At 43.7% G+C, this 22507-nt stretch overlaps 1 protein-coding gene across 1 annotated transcript in view; it reads left to right on the top strand.

Annotated features, from left to right (window-relative positions):
- Positions 1 to 22507, top strand: part of adcy5 (adenylate cyclase 5) — a 142308-nt gene that overhangs the window by 74637 nt on the left and 45164 nt on the right. The window contains exons 2-3 of the mRNA XM_079518770.1: positions 10222 to 10371; positions 11784 to 11905. Coding sequence (XP_079374896.1) covers positions 10222 to 10371; positions 11784 to 11905 — 272 coding nt within the window. The remainder of the gene's footprint in view (positions 1 to 10221; positions 10372 to 11783; positions 11906 to 22507) is intronic.

The raw sequence follows: 22507 nt of genomic DNA, 5'->3' as shown, positions 1-22507 counted from the left end.
GAGATGAATTATAGGCCAAAAATGAAGACTGCTGGGTAAATATTGACACCCGGGCTTTCGCTCTGTGGCCGTTTTATTACCCCTGCTGGTAATTATTAATCACCCACTAAAATAGTGCTTTATAGCACAAGTACAGACACACGCACACACACGCTGTGAACAGGAGTTGATAAACAGAAATGTCCTGGCGTGTATCCACGTGTAGTTGTATTGGAGTAGTTTTTTTAAAGGGAAACTTCACTTATTTTGAACCTGAATCCCATGTGGGAGGAGATTGGCCATGTACTGTACAGGTATATACGTAGTGTGAGGGGACAGACAGACAGACAGACAGACAGACAGACAGACAGAATACTTTACTCTGTGTGGAGTTTGCATGTTCTCCCCGTGTCCCCTAGGGTAGGTACCCTCACAAAAAACATGCAGTAATCCTGGTCTCTAAACTGCCTCCCCCTGGCCAGCCGGGGCGCCTGATGGAGGGGAAAGGAACTGGTTGGAATAACGTGTTCCTTCCACGCGCTACGTCCAACCAGGGAAACTCCCCCCTGTCAGGTGTAAAGGAGCAACTTGGACACTCAGGCATGAAGGAAGCATGAGTTCAAGTCTGTTGCTCTCCCCATGTCCCCCATATATGGGGACTAGGTTGGCGGAGGGTGTGTAGAGCCCAGGATCACATTGGATAATTGACACAGGGGTGAAAACTGGGTTACAAAATCGTGGGATAAAAAATTAGGAAAAACAAAAAAAAAAATAATACTTTATTGGCAGTTTAAAACAAATACAAAAGTGAGTGACAACCCAGGGTCCATTTGGTTACATCTGCACACTCTCAGAGTTAAATGAACTGAGTACCTTACTGTGTCATTCAGGTGGAGGTTGTTGTTGTTGTTGTTGTTGATGATTGTTAGTGACATCATTGTTGACATTGTGGTGCTGAGTGCCGCATCCATTAGGCTGTGACCTCCACCGTGAGTATACCTACAAAGACATACAGATGAATAATGGGCCTGGGGAGGATCAGCCATTATGCAAACTGCATACTGCTGTGTCCTGTGATGATGGGTTTGGGCAGAGATGCATTGTTTTTGTAATTTGTACACAGTATAAAATCCGAAGCATAATGCATAATGGAAATGCAAATGGGAAGCTAATTGTACCCGCGGTAAGATGCCCACAGGCAGAGTTGTGTTATGTACACCTGCTCAGTGCCCCCCCAACTCTGCAGCTAGAGTCTGTCTGGACTCGGAGCTGGAATGTGAATTAGGCTCTTCATGAGATTACAGTGAAAAGGAGAGTTGCCAAAACGCTTCTCGAGTGCCCTTGATAATATTACACGATTTGGGCTGGAATTAACCCATTTAGACCTGAGTTAAAAACATTCACATTGAAAGAATATATATTCAAAGAGGTAACAGGTCAGGTCGCCCCAATTCCATCTCGCCCCAGCTTTTTTCCGCCGACCACACGCCGACAGCTCGGTGCGGCGGTTCTTGTATTCTTTATTTTGTTTTACTGAGAATGAGGTTAGAAATAAGTTTAGGGTTAGGCATAGTTTTACTGGGGTTAAGTTTAGGAATAGGGTTAGGTTTAGGCATCGTTTTACTGAGGTTGAGGTTAGGAATAAGGTTAGGTTTAACCGTTTAAGCATCATTTACTTAGATTACTTTAGGAATACCAGGCTGCGCTGTTCCGCCGGCTGTACGCCCGGGGCGAGTTGGTAAAGGGGCGAGCAGTCTCGTATTCTTCAAAGATTTGCGCCACATTTTTACGATTTTTCAAAAATAGCAGACCTACAAGCTCGTAGCGCGCCACTCGGTGGCGCGCTATGAGCTTGTAGGTCTGCTATTTTTCAGTAGCTAAATTATAACATAATGTTTAAAACACCAAAAGGGGTTCCCGTCCAAAATGGGTTAAAATGACTCGAGGCTGTGGTAGCGGCACGCTAGACAATGTGGACATGGAAATTATTTTAATTACTCTTCCCTCATGTCACCGTGAGGATTTTTCCACTTTTGAGACGGCAGTCATTTGTTAAATGTCTGACTGCAGCATCGACGCTTTAGTCATCAGAGAACTAATTACTTTCCCCATAGCCGTTATTTGATTCTTAACCCATTCTGGGCCTGTTGGTGTTTTAAGCATTATGTTATACTTTAGCTATTGAAAAATAGCAGACCTACAAGCTCGTAGGGCGGCACCGAGTGCCGCGCTACGAGCTTGTAGGTCTGCTATTAAAAATGTGGCGCAAATCTTTGAAGAATACGAGACTGCTCGCCCCTTTACCAACTCGCCCCGGGCGTACAGCCGGCGGAACAGCGCAGCCTGGTATTCCTAAAGTAATCTAAGTAAATGATGCTTAAACGGTTAAACCTAACCTTATTCCTAACCTCAACCTCAGTAAAACAATGCCTAAACCTAACCCTATTCCTAAACTTAACCCCAGTAAAACTATGCCTAACCCTAAACTTATTTCTAACCTTATTCTCAGTAAAACAAAATAAAGAATACAAGAACCGCCGCACCGAGCTGTCGGCGTGAGGTCGGCGGAAAAAAGCTGGGGCGAGATGGAATTGGGGCGACCTGACCTGTTACCTCTTTGAATATATATTCTTTCAATGTGAATGTTTTTAACTCAGGTCTAAATGGGTTAATTCCAGCCCAAATCGTGTAATATTATCAAGGGCACTCGAGAAGCGTTTTGGCAACTCTCCTTTTCATTGTATAATCTCATGATCTGCTATTTTTGAAAAATCATGAAAATGTGGCACAAATCTTTGAATAGATATTATTTCAGAGTGAACGTTTTTAACTCAAATCTTTGCTTTCTGGGGGGTTCCTGGAACAACATATTTTCCGATGGGGGTCGGCACCCAATTACATATATTTTTGGGGGTCCTTGACATGGAAATGTTTGAGAACCACTGATATAGAAACATTTTCAGGATTTAGAAGGCATTTGTAGAATCGTCCTCGGGTCTAAATGAGTTAAATTCCATCTGCGCCACGCGGGGAGGGAAATGTCTGGTCCCCAATTCAAATACGTGGAGTAGTGTTTTCTCCTGGGTCTCACTTCCCCCCCCTCTGTGCAAGGGAAGGCCATAGGTTTCCAAATAAGGCCTTGATGGTGAGCACTGGGAGTATTAATAGAATAAGACTATGCTGCTGGGGAATATTTGTATGAACCCGCTGAAAGCCTTTATCTGATGCATGCGTGCTGTTGCCATGGCAGTGAGTGGGTGGGTGGGATGCTACAACAACAGTATAACCCATTTTGACCTGAGATCAGATTCTAAAAATGTCTTCTACGTCCTGACAGTTTTCTGAAAAAGCTATGTTTCTATGTCAGTCGTTCTTCGATTTTTCAAAAATAGCAGACCTACAAGCTCGTAGCGCGCCACTCGGTGGCGCGCTATGAGCTTGTAGATCTGCTATTTTTCAATAGCTAAAGCATAACTTAATGCTAACACCAAAAGGGGTTCCCGCCCAAAATGGGCTAAACCGCTACAGTAAACTGAAGTCCCTGGCTGCACAGCTGGAGCAAGTTGGGCAAATGTTTCTGTATGTTTGTACATGTATCGTATCTGTATGTATACGGTATGTAAAAGTACTATTCATGTTAGAATGCTTATAGCTGTTCAAATGTGGGTTTATGTAAAGCTGGAGTGCAGAGGAGAGTTTTCCACAGCCTTATGTCTCACACCATGTTGCAGACATGCTCTTCCACCAACTACAGGGGGTTGTGTTGTGTGCCCGACTGGCGTCCTCCGCAGAGGAAAACTAGAAATGCGCTCTTATCTCTCGAGCTGCCAACTTGCGCCTCGCACACAAGTAGGCCATGTATGGCCTACTTGTGCGCAAGCAGAGCGCGCCATGAGGTGCGCTCACCACTGGCATCACCGCTTCAAAAACAAAACTGATATATTATGATATAATGCTCTGAGTCCCTATAGAGCTCTATGTCTGGGTACGACTGCTGCTCTGAGTCCTAGAGCTCTGCTGACTGGGTACGACTGCTGCTCTGAGTCCTAGAGCTCTCTGCTGTCTGGGTATGACTGCTGCTCTGAGTCTCTAGAGCTCTCTGCTGACTGGGTACGACTGCTGCTCTGAGTCCTAGAGCTCTCTGCTGACTGGGTACGACTGCTGCTCTGAGTCCCAGCACTCTGCTGTCTGGGTACGACTGCTGCTCTGAGTCCTAGAGCGCTCTGCTGTCTGGGTACGACTGCTGCTCTGAGTCCTAGAGCTCTCTGCTGTCTGGGTACGACTGCTACTCTGAGTCTTAGAGCTCTCTGCTGTCTGTCTGGGTACGACTGCTGCTCTGAGTCCTAGAGCTCTCTGCTGTCTGTCTGGGTACGACTGCTGCTCTGAGTCCTAGAGCTCTCTGTCTGTCTGGGTACGACTGCTGCTCTGAGTCCTAGAGCTCTCTGCTGTCTGTCTGGGTACGACTGCTGCTCTGAGTCCTAGAGCTCTCTGCTGTCTGTCTGGGTACGACTGCTGCTCTGAGTCCTAGAGCTCTCTGTCTGTCTGGGTACGACTGCTGCTCTGAGTCCTTGAGCTCTCTGCTGTCTGGGTACGACTGCTGCTCTGAGTCTCTAGAGCGCTCTGCTGTCTGGCTACGACTGCTGCTCTGAGTCCTAGAGCTCTGCTGTCTGGGTATGACTGCTGTCTGGGTATGACTGCTGCTCTGAGTCCTAGAGCTCTGCTGTCTGGGTATGACTGCTGCTCTGAGTCCTAGAGCTCTGCTGTCTGGGTATGACTGCTGTCTGGGTACGACTGCTGCTCTGAGTCCCAGGGCTCTGCTGTCTGGGTACGACTGCTGCTCTGAGTCCCTATAGAGTCCCTATATAAGCTACTTTGAAGTACAGTGTCCGGTAGTGTCTACTGCCTGGTACAACTGCTGGTCTAAATCCTCTGTAAATCCTCTCTACTTTGAGTGCTACTAACTAATGTCTAATACAACTGTTGTTCTAAATCCTTTAGACACGTTATTGACCTTATACCAACCTTGAAACATACCTTCATTACGTCACCAAGAATGGTGGTCCCTTATTGGCTGTTGATGGTAACGTAACTACGGATATGACATTTGCATTCATGATTTGAGGCATTTTGTTGAAAACGGACCAATCCTGCAAACTTTGAAAGGCAATGTTAGCTAATCAGGAATTCGGGATGGAATATGGGAAATCGGACAGATCCGTGTTGATCACATGACTATAGAGATAGTGTGCACTGACTTGCGTGATGTACGGATAAAATGTGTACGAGTAATATCAAGAAATGTGTTTTGCCTCATGGTGGCGCTATAACAGGTCGTTCTGGAAGATTTGGGGTAGAGGTTCGTCACTGGCATCCAGGGGGTGTGTGTGTGTGGAGAGTTTGGCATCGGCCGGGACATACGGACGTAATGTACATGATTGAACCCTACAAACCCTCCCGAGCACTCAGATCAGCAGGGAAGCTGGAAGTACCCTCACTAAAAACGCCGGGACAACGCTCCACACGTCCCAAACTCTTCTCCCTTCTGGCCCCAAAACTGTGGAACGCACTTCCCGTTGCAATCAGAACTGCAGCATCACTCCCGATCTTCCGCCGTAGTTTGAAAACCCACCTTTTCAGACTCCACCATGGCCCATAGCACTTACCCTACCCCCTTAGACAGCACTTTTTTTAGACTTAGATAGCATTTGAAACAGACTTATAGCATGTCATGTAGACAGCACAATAACAGTACAGCATAGTATAATATATATGTATAGCTTATATGTATAGTGTCATTATATATAGATATGTTCTAGTTACGTTCTTAGCTTACGCATGTTTCTTGATAAATGCTGTTTATATATGTGATGTATTCCCATGCTTTTTGTTCTTGCTTAATGTAAGTCGCTCTGGATTAAGAGCGTCTGCTAAATGCCTAAATTGTAAATTGTACGGACAGAGTGCAAAACATACTCTCCCTTTGGCCTGGTGGAGACATCCAACACGACCCCCTCTGTTTACCAGGTTGAACTGTGGATTACCAATGTGATTGTAATGTTCCAATAATTTCTAACAGGTTTACTAACATTTCCTGACTAATGAGACCTTTAAATTCATAGACATATTTCAACATATCCAAACACATTGACTGGAAATTAACTGCTGTCTGAGGACACAAATTGCCTCGCGTGTATATTTTTCCAAAAGTATCGTTTTGTCATCTGAAGATAACAATTCAGACCCAAAAAACATCTCGGCTTCATACTTCTTATAGTAACAACAAAAGACAATCCCGTCCTCATGTGTCACATCTCTCTCTATATCTCACATAATCTTCTCTCTTTTCTTTCTCTTGGTCCTCCTGTCTCACTCCCAGCCCTATAGATGTCCTCCAACCGATTGTCTCGCTGGAGACCTTCTGTACTTTTTTTTGTTGCACCTAATAAAGACATGGTGGTGTTGCTGTCAGCTCCACGAACAGAGAGGCCTGTGACTCAGCATGGCTGATTCAGCCCATTGTATTGTTCTGTGATAGGCGCCTTAAAGGACGACTTTAGTTTCTTTCAACCAAGGTTCATGTTTTAGGTTGTGAGAAAGTAAAAGATAAGTGGGTTTTTTTTTTTTTTTGCTTTTGCTGCTTCCTTTTGGTTTTAGCGATTTTACCTATATTTGACTATTATAGCGATTTATTTTTTTAATTATTTACTATAGTTTACTATATCTGGCCACAAAAGATCACAGGATCTACTGAATGTGAAGGGGGTACTATAGGGGCCTGCCATACTAGCCTGGCTAATAAGCCAGACCGAATCAGCCGTTGGCAAAAAAACATTGCCTGCCGGCGGATTACGGTCTGGAGAGGCTCAATTGTATGCCCATTTCCTACACCAGAGAACTGGTGTGGCCAATCGGGACACGGTATGCAATATGGGCGGGCTTTGGTACAGCGACGTTCAATGCTTGAGACCTTTGACTGACAGTACTGTAGCTCTAACTAATTGCGTCAAAGAGAAAATGTTTGAACCCGCCCCCCCGAGAAACAAGATCCATACACAGCATCTCCAGACTCAAATACCACACGACAGTGTGATTTGAGGGCTTATTAGCCAGGCTACTGCCATACTAAACATGTCAGTTTGTCACCCCCTTCACATTCAGTAGAGAATATAAAATGGTGTAAAAAAAGAAAAACATATTTAGCCCCATGTCCGAATGCCCCCGCCCCTCTGTACTAGCAGCAATTGAAAAGAATTAACACTCATCTTTTACTCTCTCTAATAACAACCTAAAACATGAACCTTGGTTGAAAAAAAACTAACGTTTTCCTTTAAAGGGGCATTCCACTCATTTTCAACATTTTACTATGTCATTAATATACCTTAGAGCTGCTGTGTGGAAATAATAAAAAGTCCCCCCATTCTGTGTTTCCTAGAACTAGAGGTCTGAAAAAAAATCATTAACATGGTGAAACACATCTTGATGATGTCATCAAGATGTGTTTCACCATGTTAATGATTTTTTTCATAATTACAGTTCTAGGAAACACAGAATGGGGGGACTTTTTTATTATTTCCACACAACAGCTCTAAGGTATATTAATGACATAGTAAAATGTTGAAAATGGGTGGTTTTCCCCTTTAAGGAAGGGGCCACTGGCATAGGCTAGCTCCTGGCTGCCAGTCTCAGCAGCCACCGTATGCCTCGTACCGTTCAGGGGAACAGGTTTTTGTTTTTGTACCACCAAAAAACCTTGGACACAACACGACAATTTACAGACTTTACGGACGGGTGGAAACTTGGCAGTGGCGAGCGTTGGCATTCAGGGTGGACGGCCGCGTGTTCACCTCCAAATGTGTTCATGGCTCTGTGAATTTAAATGAGGCGGAGAAATCGAATTAAAGCAACCGAGTCCAATTCACCAAGTGTTTCTACTAGAGTGGGTGAAATGGGTCGTACGTTTGGTTAGCATACAGGAATGGCACACACACACACGCACACACACACACACACACACACACACACATGCACACAGAAGATCAGTCAGCGATGATTTCATCAAACTAATAATTTAGTCAGTCAGTGGTGGACAGTAACCACTAACCACGTATGGTACTTTGCAATAATTAAGTACTCCCGTATTTTAACTCAACAAATTTGACAGGGAAACTTTCATTGTAGTTGAGTAATATTTGACCAGGAATATCTATACTTGAACTCAAGTAATATGTTTATCCACCACTACATGTGTTGATGCTTCATTCATACAGGTTGATGCTACAAATTTGTCCTGACAGAATTTCAGACAATCACGAGCCATTTTTGAGTGGTGCAGCCACTCCAAAGGAACAGCAATGTCCCTATGTCCCTATTAGGGACTTCTAAGTAATTACATTTTTCAATTCAAAGGAGCTTTATTGGCATGAGACAGCATACGTTTACATTCCCAAAGCAAGTGTCAAAATATGACGTAAAGTCTTCTGAAAGAATATATATTCAAAGATTTGTGCCGCATTTTCACGGGTTTTTCAAAAATAGCAGACCTACAAGCTCGTAGCGCGCCACTCGGTGGCGCGCTATGAGCTTGTAGATCTGTTATTTTTCAATAGCTAAAGTATAACATAAACACTAGAGAACAGCGGATGAGCTTTTTTGTCACCCGAATCCGCGTGTGCATAATTATAATCCGCCCGTTATCCGACCGCAATTTATTAATTCATCCAATTTATTAATCCGCACCACCCGCAATCCGCTGCGCAGGGAAGCGCCGCCAATCTACAAGCTCACAACGCGACGCGACAACTTGTGAGCTTGTAGATCGGCTATTTATACTACTTGTACAAACAATGTCACTCACCACTCTCTCGACAGTTCACCAATGTTACGTAGTGGTTGTATATATCCATTTCCATGGTAACACGTCGTCCACGTTTTCGCGACGTATTTTCATACAGCATATCCAGCGGTCATCGGCGGCAGGGTAAAGAACTTAATCACTCCCAGTCCCACGCCGAACGTATATTCCTCCCTTCTGTTTTACTTAGTTTTAAGTTTCTCTCAGACTCACTAGCTGCCTGTTAGCAACTTTAGCGTAGCTGCCTGTAGGCTGTAGGAGACCACTGTGTTGTTGTTGTTGTGCAACAGGACCCAACTTCATAGGCGGCTAATTTGTACCAGATCATGGAAAATGATTAAATTAAAATACTACTACTAACGCACGCACACCGAGATTGTGTGCGTTTTAAAAGCTATAATAAGCATATAGATAGATGCCATTCATTTATTTCCCGCATTATTTCACCCGCGGTTTATCCAATATTAATTTATAATATATTGAATTGACCCTAATCCACCCTAAACTGCGGTTCACCCGCGGCAACCGCGGCTAAATCCGCCACCCGCTGGTCTCTAATAAACACCAAAAGGGGTTCCCGCCCCAAAATGGGTTAAAACAGTTGAAAATGGGGAAAGTATATACAGTTGGAGGGGGTACAGCATTGTGTAAACGGAGCTATGTCACATTGTGACATAGCTTGTGGCATGTCCAGGAGGTGTACTGTACTTGTACACAGGGCTGGACTGGCCACAGGTCATACCGGGCATTTTCCCAGTGGGCCGCGACCGTAGGGGGCCGTCATGATAAAAAAAAAAAAGGCAGGCAGGCCACCAGGAAAGGTCCGGGCGTGCTGCCATTCTGCCAGTACTATCATGATAATTTCACTGTACCTGTATCAGTGAGTGACAAATAAACCCTCTACAAAGGGTTGTGTAGTTGTCTGTTGGTTTGTATCATTTATGTTGTTCTGTAAAAGTGGTGGTATTAGGGCTTGTTTGTTTGTGTGTGCCTCGACGAAGTGGGTGGTAGAGTTTCTGCTATCTGCGCGCTGGTTGTGGTGGGCCGGTCTGGGCCAAATTCACGCGAAAATGACCGGGCCGAATTTGTGTCCCAGTCCAGCCCTGCTTGTACATCAAGCTGCCTCACGTGACAGAAACAGGAGATAGGCTCCTGCCCTGTGGGCCTATCATGGCTCGGCAAGGCTTACTCACTGAAGTAAGCATCTGGGCATTATTGAGTAGTCAACAACCAGTTGATTGGATTATTATTATTATAATCAATCTCTGTCTCTCTGTCTCCCCTCCTCTTGTCCTTCCCCCTTTCTCCTTTCTTTACTCCCACCCCTCTCTTTGCTCATCCTTTTCTTCATCTTTCCATTTGTTTCCCTTCCGGCTGTTTGGTTTAATCAGGTAGTGTCGAACGTGCTGATCTTCTCCTGTACCAACATCGTGGGGGTGTGCACTCACTACCCAGCCGAGGGCTCCCAGAGGCAGGCCTTCCAGGAGACCAGGGAATGCATCCAGGCTCGACTCCACTCCCAGCGAGAGAACCAGCAGCAGGTGAGAGACAGTGTTGTTTTCGTCGACTAAAACCAAGGCGAGAAATGTTCGTCGACTGTCGACAAACTGAATAAAAAATGAAATGAAAACTAAGCTATGATGACTAAGACTAAACATATTGACAATTTCGTCAACAAATAAAAATTAGACTAAAATGCTAGGAAGGGACTAGTGGACAAGAGATCCAGTATAAGTCATTTTACACTTGGTTGCATGCTGAAAATAGCAGATCTACATACAAGCTCACAACGTGTTGCAGCGTGACACGTTGCGACCAAGTGCAATCAAGTGTAAAATTACTTATACTGGATCTCTTGTCCACTAGTCCCTTCCTAACATTTTAGTCTAGTTTTTATTTGTTGACTACATTGTCAATATATTTAGTCTTAGTTTTAGTCATCATAGCTTAGTTTTCATTTAGTTTCCATGTGGTTTTTCGTCAGTGAAAAAAGGTAGTCGACGAACATTTTTTGTCATAGTTTTAGTCGACGAAATCAACACTGCACCGAGGTGCTGCCACGGCTTCTTTTCCCCAGAGCCATAGAGGAAGACAGAGTTACGACAACTCTGTTCACTTCATGGGGCTTCAGTCCAATGGTGGCTCTTCTACATAGACTTCTATTGGCGAAGAGCATAGCGAACAGTGACAAGTCCTGGACCCGGAAGTTGGCAGAATGCACTGGTCTCAGGCAACGGCCCAGCTTTAATGATCTTAAATCCCTTTATTTTAGATTGTTTCTTAGTAATAGTTTAACATAAACATTACAGAGACTTTAGTTGTTTACTGTACAATACTTTGGGTGTTTTAAGCATTATGTTATGCTTTAGCTGTTGAAAAATAGCAGATCTGCAAGCTCATAGCGCGGCACCAAGTGCATGCCGTGTAGGTCTATGAACGTGTAGGTCTACTATTTTTGAAAAATCGTGAAAATGGCGCAAATCTTTGAATATATATTCTTTCAGAGTGAACGTTTTTAACTCAAATCTTTGTTTCTGGGAAGGTCCCTGGAACTACATGTTTTCAGATGGGGGTCGGTGGCGGACCCCCGGACCCCCGGAATTGTATTACATTTAATTCTGGGGGTCCTTGATATGAAAAAGGTTGAGCACCACTGACATAGAAACATGGGGTTTTCAGTAAACTGTCAAGATTTAGAAGACATTTTTTGATTTCGACGTCAGGCCTAAATGGGTTAAAACAGTTGTCATGTTGCACACATGCCTAAAATTGCTGATATTTGCGCCGCCCTCGCTGAAAAATGTATTTCCAACTCCAGCTTGTCACTGTCCAGTCTGCATGAACAACAGCGCTCATAGCGCTCGGTTTTCTGCCCCCTCAATGTCGTATAACTCTGTCTTACTCTATTGGCTCTGGACTAACCCTGCCGTGGTTGCGTTGCTCGCCCCCACAGGAGCGCCTCCTGCTGTCGGTGCTTCCCCGCCACGTTGCCATGGAGATGAAGGCCGACATCAACGCCAAGCAGGAGGACATGATGTTTCACAAGATCTACATCCAGAAGCACGACAACGTCAGGTAGGAGGACAAGGTTGTGTGTGTGTGTGTGTGTGTGTGTGTGTGTGTGTGTGTGCGCGTGTGCGTGTGTGCGTGTGTGCGTGTGTGCGTGTGTGCGTGCGTGCGTGCGTGTGTGTGCGTGCGTGCGTGCGTGCGCGCGCGGACCAGGCATTCCAATATAACATTCTAAGTACCAACCAGTGGTGGAAAAAGTACTCAATTGTTTTACTTAAGTAAAAGTACCAATACTGCAATTTAGAAGTACTTCGTTACAAGTAAAAGTACGGAATTGAAAATGTACTAAATATCGGCATCAAAATGTACTTAAAGTACTAAAAGTACCCATATTGCAGAATGTCCCATTTCACAAGTTCAAAATGTGTACAAAATCTATTGAAAATAGCCGATCTACAAGCTTGGCTATTTTCAAATGGCTGAAATGTATAGGGTTGAAGTTGTTAATGTTTTCTAATCAAAAATAAAATCTCCAAAGGAACTAGTAACTAAAGTTTTCAAATAATTGTAGTGGAGTAAAAGTACAAATTTTGGCTCTGAGATGTAGTGGAGTAGAAGTAAAAGTACTGGAAATTGGAAATACTCGAGTAAAGTACAAATACTTCAAAATTGTACCTAAGTACAGTACTTAAGTAAATGTACTTAGTTACTTTCCACCACTGGTACCAACCATTACCTGGAATCATAACAAACCTTGGGTATCGATCTGGATTCGCCATACTGATATTCGGAAGCGTGGGCCGTTGTACACAAACAATATAATAGCTGACATGACAAAGAGCAAAGCCAAAACAACTTGCCAAATACTGCTCTGTTTCAGCTGTTCTAGGCAGTTTGTCTGTGTGGAGGTATAGCCTGGCCCAGCCAGTGTGCGTTCTGGTCTAGAGGGGTGGGCGCGCATTGAGCAAGCGCTGGAGAATATTGGTTCACGATCACCGATTTTCCATCGTACACAAAATGAGCTTTTGTTTAATCTATCAATGAGAATTGATCTGCCGGAAGTTATGCGGGAACGCCTACTGAGTGTCAAAAAACTACTTTCTGGCTTTGACAGACCGTACATCCAAACAGAAAAGTTGTATCTGATTGCATTAAACAACGTTAAACAATGTTAAACTCACTTTGCCTCTCACTTTGCCATTCACTTTATGCATGCGCATACCATCTACCTAAGTGATGATAATATAAAGACATATTCGAGTATCTGACAATGTTACCACAGCTCATGAACCGTTTGTCCGTCTGATTTTTGACCTCTGACCTTTTAGATCTCCCACCATTTGAATTTTATGAAAAGCAGTTCAAATCGTTCTCCACCCAGGATCTTTGAACAAAATGCACGAAAACTTCTACACGTGTCCTTTGGACCTATATAGACACAAAATCGGGAGTACATTTTTTTAAGTGAGCCAATGAATATTGACGTTTTATGAAAATTCTTCTTCTGCCCCTAATACATGCACGCACATGTTTATGAGATAAACCAGTCTTACTCCAATTGGCCAAAGGGGGGCACTATAGCATTGTCTGCTATCTGTCTGTCTCTCTGTCTGTTTGGGGTACGGACAGCTGCAATACCGCTGGGTGACCTAAAGTGGCACTGTTGAGCAGTGCTTAATTACATTACCTGATATTGGTCTTTATTATTTTGTGTCCACACTTTGTTACGTTGGGAAAGATTGGGAAAAAATGTTGTCAGCGGTTTCATGACATTCATTTTCATTTATTTTTATTTTTCATTTTTATTTTAAGTTTTGTGACCTCAATTACACGCACACAACGTGAACTTTGAGCATTCAGTGGATTTGCTGTGGTCTGGGGGTTTTCTCTGTGTGTTCTGAAGCCATAGGGGAGCTGAAGCTGGAGCTGGTCCTTCAGCTGCTTCTGGAGGGGTCTAACGCTAGAACTCCTATTCAATCGCGCAATTGGTTTTTGTTTTTTGTTTACATCTGTTCTAGATGATGTGACAGCAGCAACACTCCATGCATTGTTGACACTGCACTATTCCTGGTCTACGTGAGCTGATGTTAGACCCCTCCAGGAGCAGCTCCAGCTTCAGCTCCCCTATATCTTTTTCTTTTTTTTATATATATTTTTTGGTCAATATACATAATTATCAACTTACCTTTGTAAAAAAAAAAAAGGGTTAGGGAGAAATTCCCCTTTAACATGGACATTGCTGTTCCTTGGAGTGGTTGCACCACTCAAAAATAAGAAAAAAATGTATGTCACGAACCCTTTAATGATTCCACAGGACAGATAAACAGCCACAATTAAGTTTGGCACCATCTTGTGGAATGTGCAACCACTACATTATGATGATACAGAGATAAAGATATAACTGAGACATGGCATGAGAAGCTTTTGTAAGCATTCTTTTTTGGTTTAAAGTGTTTGAAACCCATGTGGCTCCGAGAGCTTTTCATCTCCCTTCGTACGGTGATTATTACTAGAGTTTGGGGTTCTTGCTCAAACTAATTAAACAGTTAAACTTCATAGCACTGGGCTGTGTATTTTAGGTATAACTTTACTGGAGTAATTCCAATTTTCAGTATTTACCTACTTCCACTTACTACATCGCAGAGGCAAATAAGTTATTTTATAGTTTTTGATTTTGAATACAAAACATACCCTCTTCTGCCCGATTTCGGCCATTTGAAAATAGTCGATCTACAAGCTCACAATGCATCGCGACGTGACGCATTGTGAGCTTGTACATTGGCTATTTTCAATATCTTATTCTTTATTAAAAAAAAATCACACCCGTGTGAACTGAGTCACACACTAACCATAGCAACCATGCTCACCCCACACATACACAGATACATACAGACAAAGCTGGTTATTGGAGTGGTTTGCACCACTCAAAAAAAATGATATTTGAAAACTTTGTACTTTTACAATTTTGAATTCCGTACTTTTACTTTATTTCTACATGGCAGTATTGATACTTTTACTTACATACTTAGGTAACATTTGAAAATAGTCGATCTACAAGCTCACAATGCGTCATGATGTGACGCATTGTGAGCTTGTACAGTACATCGGCTATTTTCAATGTATCTTTATACATTTTTTTATATTTGAAAACTTAACTTTACTGTACTTGAATTACGTACTTTTACTTGTAACAGATTGTAGCAGTATTGTTTGTGACAGTGTCTACACATACTGTACAAACGCATTCACGTGTTCGCAACTGCACACGTGCACATTGCACAACTGTTGTGGTGGTAGCTGCTATCTTTTAACATCTACAAATCTACAAAATACCGTCGTAAAACCGGCCTACTTAACGACAGCCATCAGCAACACAATTGGGATGAGTGTAATCAAGAGCCCGTAATGTCATGGAGAGGTCACTCTTTACATAATTGGACAAGACTTGCCCTCAGCAGCCCCGTGCTTTCAGTTGACCCCTTGACTCCCTCTAGAGCACGCACGCACGCACGCACGCACGCACGCACGCACGCACGCACGCACGCACGCACGCACGCACGCACGCACGCACGCACGCACGCACGCACGCACGCACGCACGCACGCACGCACGCACGCACGCACACACACACACACACACACACGCGCACGCACACGCGCACACGCACACGCACACACGCAATGAAGCAGGACATTGAATAAAGAAATGAAGACATGGAGTGGGGTTTGTGGGGGCACAGTGTCCAATGCATGCTCTGGCTGGCTGATTAAATGGGGGAACTATAGGTGGTGTAGATTAACAGCGACGGTCGGGCTAAGCTCGTCCGACTCTCGTGTGTCTTGACTGTGACCAACAGGCGGGTTAGCTGTAGCTAACAGGACCGGCCGGGGCCCCATGGTCGGTCGGGGAGCTATAAGCGCGATTGGTATTGGGTAATTGGGGCTCCGTTGAGAGGCCAAATCACAACAGGGAGAGGAACTGACAGCTCCCATTTGCTGAGAGAGAGAGAGAGAGAGAGAGAGATAATTGCATGGTGATACGAAAGAGGGTGGAAAGATAGGAGAAGGGAGTCAGTCATATAGAATTTAGGGTGTGCGTGCGTTATTTAACCCATTTCGGGCGGGAACCCCTTTTAGTGTTTTAAGCATTCTGTTCTACTTTAGTGCGGCACTACGAGCTTGTAGGTCTGCTATTTTTTTTTTAAATCCTGAAAATGTGGTGCAAATCTTTGAATATATATTCTTTCAGAGCGAACGTTTTTTAACTCCAAACTTGGCTTCTGGGGAGTACCCGGAAGAACATATTTTCAGATGGGGGGTCAGCGGCCAATTTCATTAAAATCTCTGGGGCCTAAATGGGTTAAGGCTACATTACCTGGCCAGTGCACCTGCTTGTCAGTCCACTTGGGTTTTTGTCTTCTGGACGAGAACAACATGCCCTGCGGCTTTCAGCGCAGAGGAGGCCAAGCGGCATTATGGGGGCCGGATGTTTTGATGCTGCCTGCCTGCCTGCCCTCTCAGGGTCACAGCAATAGTTCTGAAATAGAACACCACGGTGGCTCATGTTGCTTTTGTCATGCCCAATCATCTGACAGTGTGGCTCACAGAGAGAAAGGTTGCATACAAAGATAAACAGTGATATTTACCTGCTTTGTATGTTGTGCAGTGATGTGTGTGACACACTGCGGTGCAACCCTCTTGAGTGTGCATGGAGGCATTTTTCTCCAAAGCATATCTCACAGATTGTCTGTGTGTTTTTCTAAAGCATATCTCACAGATTGTCTATGTGTTAGGCAGGTATGTGTAAATAGACACTGTCCAGAAATGAGTGTTGCCGTGTCATGTTCGTGCCAGGGTCTGCAAAGGAGCACAGAAAGGGCGATGGAGGAAGTAAAGAAAAATGAAGAAAAAACTAACCAAAACAAAACGTTAAAGAACAGTATATATAGAGCGTCGCAGTCCCGCCTCCTACCATGGACCAGGAAATGAAACCTAATGCATTATTCTCATAGACATTTCTTAAAGTATTTATTTAAAGACGGTTACGCCGCGGGCAAAGCCAATTCGAGTCGTGACAACTCATGACAACACAAACAATATTTTGGACCAAACAAATAATTACAAAGAAGAAAAACAACAAAAAAAGTGTTGTAACCTGCCGTTTTTTTCTTCTTTGTAATTATTTCTTTGGTCCAAAATATTGTTTGTGTTGTCATGAGTTGTCACGACTCGAGTTGGCTTTGTCCGCGGCGTAACCGTCTTTAAATAAATACTTTAAGAAATGTCTATGAGAATAATGCATTGGGTTTCATTTCCTGGTCCAGGGTAGGAGGCGGGACTGCGACGCTCTATACTGTACAAAAGAACAGTATGTGTGTGTGTGTGTGTGTGTATATATATATATATATATATATATATATATATATATATATCTCTGTTCTTATGTGTGTATATATATATATATATCTGTTCGTATGTGTGTTGTGAATAGACACTGATGCAAAATGTCGTTGGCATGGTCCTTTAGTTTAAAGAAGAAGTTGAGATTGAAATGATGAACTTTACTATGTGAAAAGAGAAGCAGGATCTGGAGATTGAGAAAGACAGAGAGGGTTTTGTGCGTGTGTGCGTGTGCGCGTGTGCGTGTGCGTGTGCGTGTGTGTGTGCGTGTGCGTGTGTGCGTGTGTGTGTGTGTGTGTGTGTGTGTGTGTGTGTGTGTGTGTGTGTGTGTGTGTGTGTGTGTGTGTGTGTGTGTGTGTGTGTGTGTGTGTGTGTGTGTGTGTGTGTGTGTGCGCGTGCACTTGTCTCGGAGTTAATCAGCCATCTAGCAGATAAAAGGCAGCTGGTTGGTGGCATTGCCAACCCCGCGCTGGAGGAAACCAGGTCACAGGGTCAGGGCTTGCCAGCACAGCACAGCTTTGATTCAGCTGAACGCTGAACTCCAGACCAGATTCCACTGGTGGGAAAAAAAAGTACTCACATTTCTTACTTAATCCATTAAGACCTGAGGTCAAAATTCAAAAAATGTTTTCTAAATCAGTTTTCTGAAAAAGCCTATGTTTCTATATCAGTGGTGCTCAAGCTTTTTCATGTGAACAACATACAAAAATAGCTAATGTATATAAGTAGCATAATGCTTAAAACACCAAAAGGGGGTCCCGTCCTGAATGGGTTAAGTAAAAGTATCAATACTGTAATGTATAAGAACAAGAAGTACTTTGTTACAAGTAAATGTCGGGCTGTTCAAAATTTGACTTGAGTAAAAGTAAAAGTACAAAAGTATTGGTTTCAAAATGTAGTTGAACTGCCAAAGGTAAAAGTACTCGTTGTGCAGAATGTCCCATTTCAAGTTTACTGTGAGCTTGTAGATCGGCTATTTTCAAAGGGCCAAAATGTATATAGGGCTGAACTTGTTACTGAATGTTTTGTGATAATAATCTAAATCTGCAAAGTAACTAGTAACTAAAGTTTTCAAGTAAATGTAGTGGAGTAAAAGTACAATATTTGCCTCTGAGATGTAGTGGAGTAGAAGTAAATAGTACAGGAAATGGGACTGTCTCACACACTGTTGCCACAGTGTCTCTCTCTCTCTCTCTCTCTCTCTCTCTCTCTCTCTCTCTCTCTCTCTCTCTCTCTCTCTCTGTTGTACGTGCTTCGCCCCTCTATCTCTCTCTCTCTCTCTCTCTCTCTCTCTCTCTCTCTCTCTCTCTGTTGTACGTGCTTCGCCCCTCTCTCTCTCTCTCTCTCTCTCTCTCTCTCTCTCTCTCTCTCTCTCTCTCTCTCTCTCTCTCTCTCTGTTGTACGTGCTTCGCCCCTCTCTCTCTCTCTCTCTCTCTCTCTCTCTCTCTCTCTCTCTCTGTTGTATACGTGCTTGGCCTCTGTCTCTCTCTCATCGTCCACTCTCTTTAGGTTAATGCAGACCACTGTGATTTTTTCCCCCTCCACAACGGTCTAATGCTCAACCACATAAACAAACATCCACGTTGTAGGGGAAACATTAGCCAAACATTGCATGAATAAAAATAGCTTGTAGATCGTCTGATTTGTCGTAGACGGAACAATTAAGGTACAGAGCCAACTCTAGGTCTGGAGGGTTTAAAGTAAGCAATAAGCAATAATATCTCATCATTTTAATGACCCTTTTCAGACAGCCAGCAATGGGTAGAACGCTCCCGAAAAATGTTAGTCTCTGTGACACATCTAGGGGCCACCATCTGCATTCAAAGATTTTCCTAGAAGCTTTGTCATTGGTCGGGGAAAAAAAAGAAAATGACTAACCAATCAGGAAGTAGACAGGCAAATCGACCAATGACATAGCTTCTAGGAAAATCTTTGAATGCAGATTGTGGCCCCTAGATGTGTCACAGAGACTAAATAGTTTTTGGGAGCGTTTTACTCATTACTGCATGGCTGTCTGAATACCAAAAAGAAAAAAAAGGTAATTAAAATGTTGAGATATTATTGCGTATAGCTACTTTAACTAGGTTTAGGTGGCGCACTGATGAAGGTGCCTGCCCCACCACCGGTGGTGAGGTCAATAAGGGCCTTTCTCGGCCCCACCCTTCTCCCATTGTTTAAATTGTGTTTAGTTTCCAAGATGGCCACAGCACCAGGAGGGGGTGGGGCGGAGGTGAGCGGGCGGGGTCGACATATGCCCTTACTGAGCTGCATTCAAGACACTTGCCTTGTGTCTGACACCTGACTTTGCCCTGACTTTGACACTCTGCCCCTCCTTCCCCCCATCAAACAAAATGTTTGGTCAAACCATATGGGCTTCCATTGGAAATGCATTGGAGCGGCCATTGAACACAGACACAAGACAGACACAAGACAGGTAGGTGTCTTGAATGTGTGAACACGGCCCAGTAAGGCCACCCCCTCCTGGTGCTGCGGCCATCTTGGAAACTAAAACGCAATATAAACAATGGGAGAGAGGTGGGGCCAAGAAAGGCCCTTATTCTGGTACTGTGCTATACTTCGCTCATTGTCAAAAGCTGTCAAAATGCCTTATACTCAGGACTAATTGCTGTCAGTAAAGGGCTGAAATAAGGCCCTGCGACGTAACGCCGTGTTCTGGTGACTGAGTCATCGCCTAGGTAACAATGACATGGAGCTTATACAGATGCAGAACGTTTGTATCTCCCCCGTTCATTCCTCGTTCTTCCTCTCCTCCCACTCGTAGTCGCAGAGCTCTGTGGCGTGTGTTACTGTGTTCTAAATAAGGGCTGCAACCATCAATGACTTTCTTAGCGTTTAAAGCCATTTAGACCCGAGACCAGATTCTATAAAATGTCTTCGAAATCATGACAGTTTGGTGAAGAAGCTATGTTTCTATGTCAGTGGTTCTCAAACTATTTCATGTCAAGGACCCCCAAAAATGATATGTAATTGACCGCCGACCCCCATCTGAAAATATGTTGTTCCAGGGACGCTGTTGTTACAAGCCGCTATGAGCTTGTAGATCTGCATCAAGCCGCTATGAGCTTGTAGCTGGTAGATATACATCAAGCTTCCCCGTGCTACAGAAACAGGAGATGTTGTTTTATTGAGCAGGTCCTCCAATGATCCCTGGGTTGGCGGTTCGAATCCCGGCTCCTCCTCCTCCACATGTCGAAGTGTCCTTGAGGCAAGACACTGAACCCTACATTGCCTCCAATGAGTCGGTCGGTGTGAGCTTTGCCACCATTGGTGTGAATGTGGGAAGTGAGGACGCTGGCGTCGACTGTTCGCCGCTTCACCTCCCAATGTATGAATGAATGAACCATTGTAAAGCACTTTGAGCACCTGGAAAAGCGCTATAAAAATGCAATTCATTATTGTATGCTTTGTCGTACAACCGCGTAAAAAATAACTGATATACACCAAGCAGTGTCACACAAAAATGACGTATATAGTCCAAATAGGATAGCTGATCTACAAGCTCACATTAAAACGTCACATTAACAGGGGGTCACACAAAAATAGTGAAAGTGGCTTATCTACAAGCTCACAATGCGAGCGTTGCAACATCGTGAGCTGGTAGATCAGCTATCTTCTCAACAAAACAAAAGTGAAAAAAGCAAGAAAAGGTTTTCTCCCAAAAATGTATAATTTTTGATGAAATGTGAAATATCCTTTTAATATCACAGGCAGACTCTTCACATACTAGAGCATGTCTGAAATAAATATCAGAGCTGAAATCGATGTAAATATGAAATAAATGCTTAAACATGTAGCTAGGTGTAATGTTAGAATCCACAGAAGTGAACCTTTTCAAGCCTGTTTTCTCAACTCGCTGTTTTCTGTAAGACTGAACAACCGATATGTCAATTTGAAGCTATGATTCCCTGCTTTCATATGACATAAAAAGGTCCCTCAGTCAAATTTGTTGTTGGCCTCAAATAACCCCAGCTTTAAGAAAAAGAAAACCCATGCTAAGAAAATCCCATGATTTATTTTTCCTTTTTTAATGTATGCTGGGATGTTTTTATGGAATAAAGCTATTCATTGATTAATTGATTCATTCACACATTCACACACACACACACACACACACACACACACACACACACACACACACACACACACACACACACACACACACGCACATTCTACGAGGCACCATACATGCTGCTGTCTTTCCCGCTAATGACGGACAATCTGTCCCCATGACAACGGTTTGCTGCACTTGCCTGCGAGAGGACACTGCAAAGAAAATATCTGATTAATCTTGCAAATGTACAGCCTGGGAATATGGGTTCATAAACCTTTTATTTGGTTCGTTTATGAACAATGAACCTGCATTGGCACACTCAACATGGCTGAAGTAGCTATAGATGTAGCCAAAACACTCTAGAGGCGATCGACAACAACGGGATGTATGAATAATTCTACCGCGACTAGCGACGGGACCGCGGTGGGCCGTCTTAACACATAATCTTCACTTAGAATTGGACGGGATGATTTAGATCAAGAGTTATTAACGTTTTAAGATTTCCGATCTCGTCGGCTGACGAGTGTTGCGCAACAGACGCTCCCAGCCTGTGGAGCGACGCGATCGGTTTTGATTATCAATAATCTCCGTCCTTTTGATCAATCTCCGTCTTGAGCGCTGCAGGGCGTTACTAATTGATAGGGTGGAGAACTCCGTCCTGTGTGCTCAGGGTGTTACTAATTGATAGGGTGGAGAACTCTGTCCTGTGTGCTCAGGGTGTTACTAATTGATAGGGTGGAGAACTCCGTCCTGTGTGCTCAGGGTGTTACTAATTGATAGGGTGGAGAACTCCGTCCTGTGTGCTCAGGGTGTTAATGGCCATCGAATGAACCCGCTCGTTGATGGAGGGATGAGGTCAACATTCAGGATGTCTTCAGGACTGTTGGGGAGAATGCCTGTACAGGGAAAATAATGTCTTCTGCAAATAACCCCACAAGATTTAAAATTCCCTAGCCTTAGTAACCCCCTCACTAGGACTGATAAGGGTGCATCTTTTAAATATATACAGATATGCAGCATCAAATTTGAAAACAGCAAAAAGTCCGGGGACCCCCAGGGGTCCTTGAGGGTAAATGATAGTTTGGAACCAAATGGACCCTTATGGGAATTAACATTGATTTTAAATAAATAATACAATTTGGGGGTCCCAGAGATAGAAATGCCATTAAATGGGGGTCTGTAGACTAATGCATGTCA

The sequence above is a fragment of the Electrona antarctica genome, assembly GCF_951216825.1.
Source record: "Electrona antarctica genome assembly, chromosome: 13".
Taxonomy (NCBI): Eukaryota; Metazoa; Chordata; class Actinopteri; order Myctophiformes; family Myctophidae; genus Electrona; species Electrona antarctica.
This window is presented reverse-complemented; position numbering and strand designations above follow the sequence as displayed.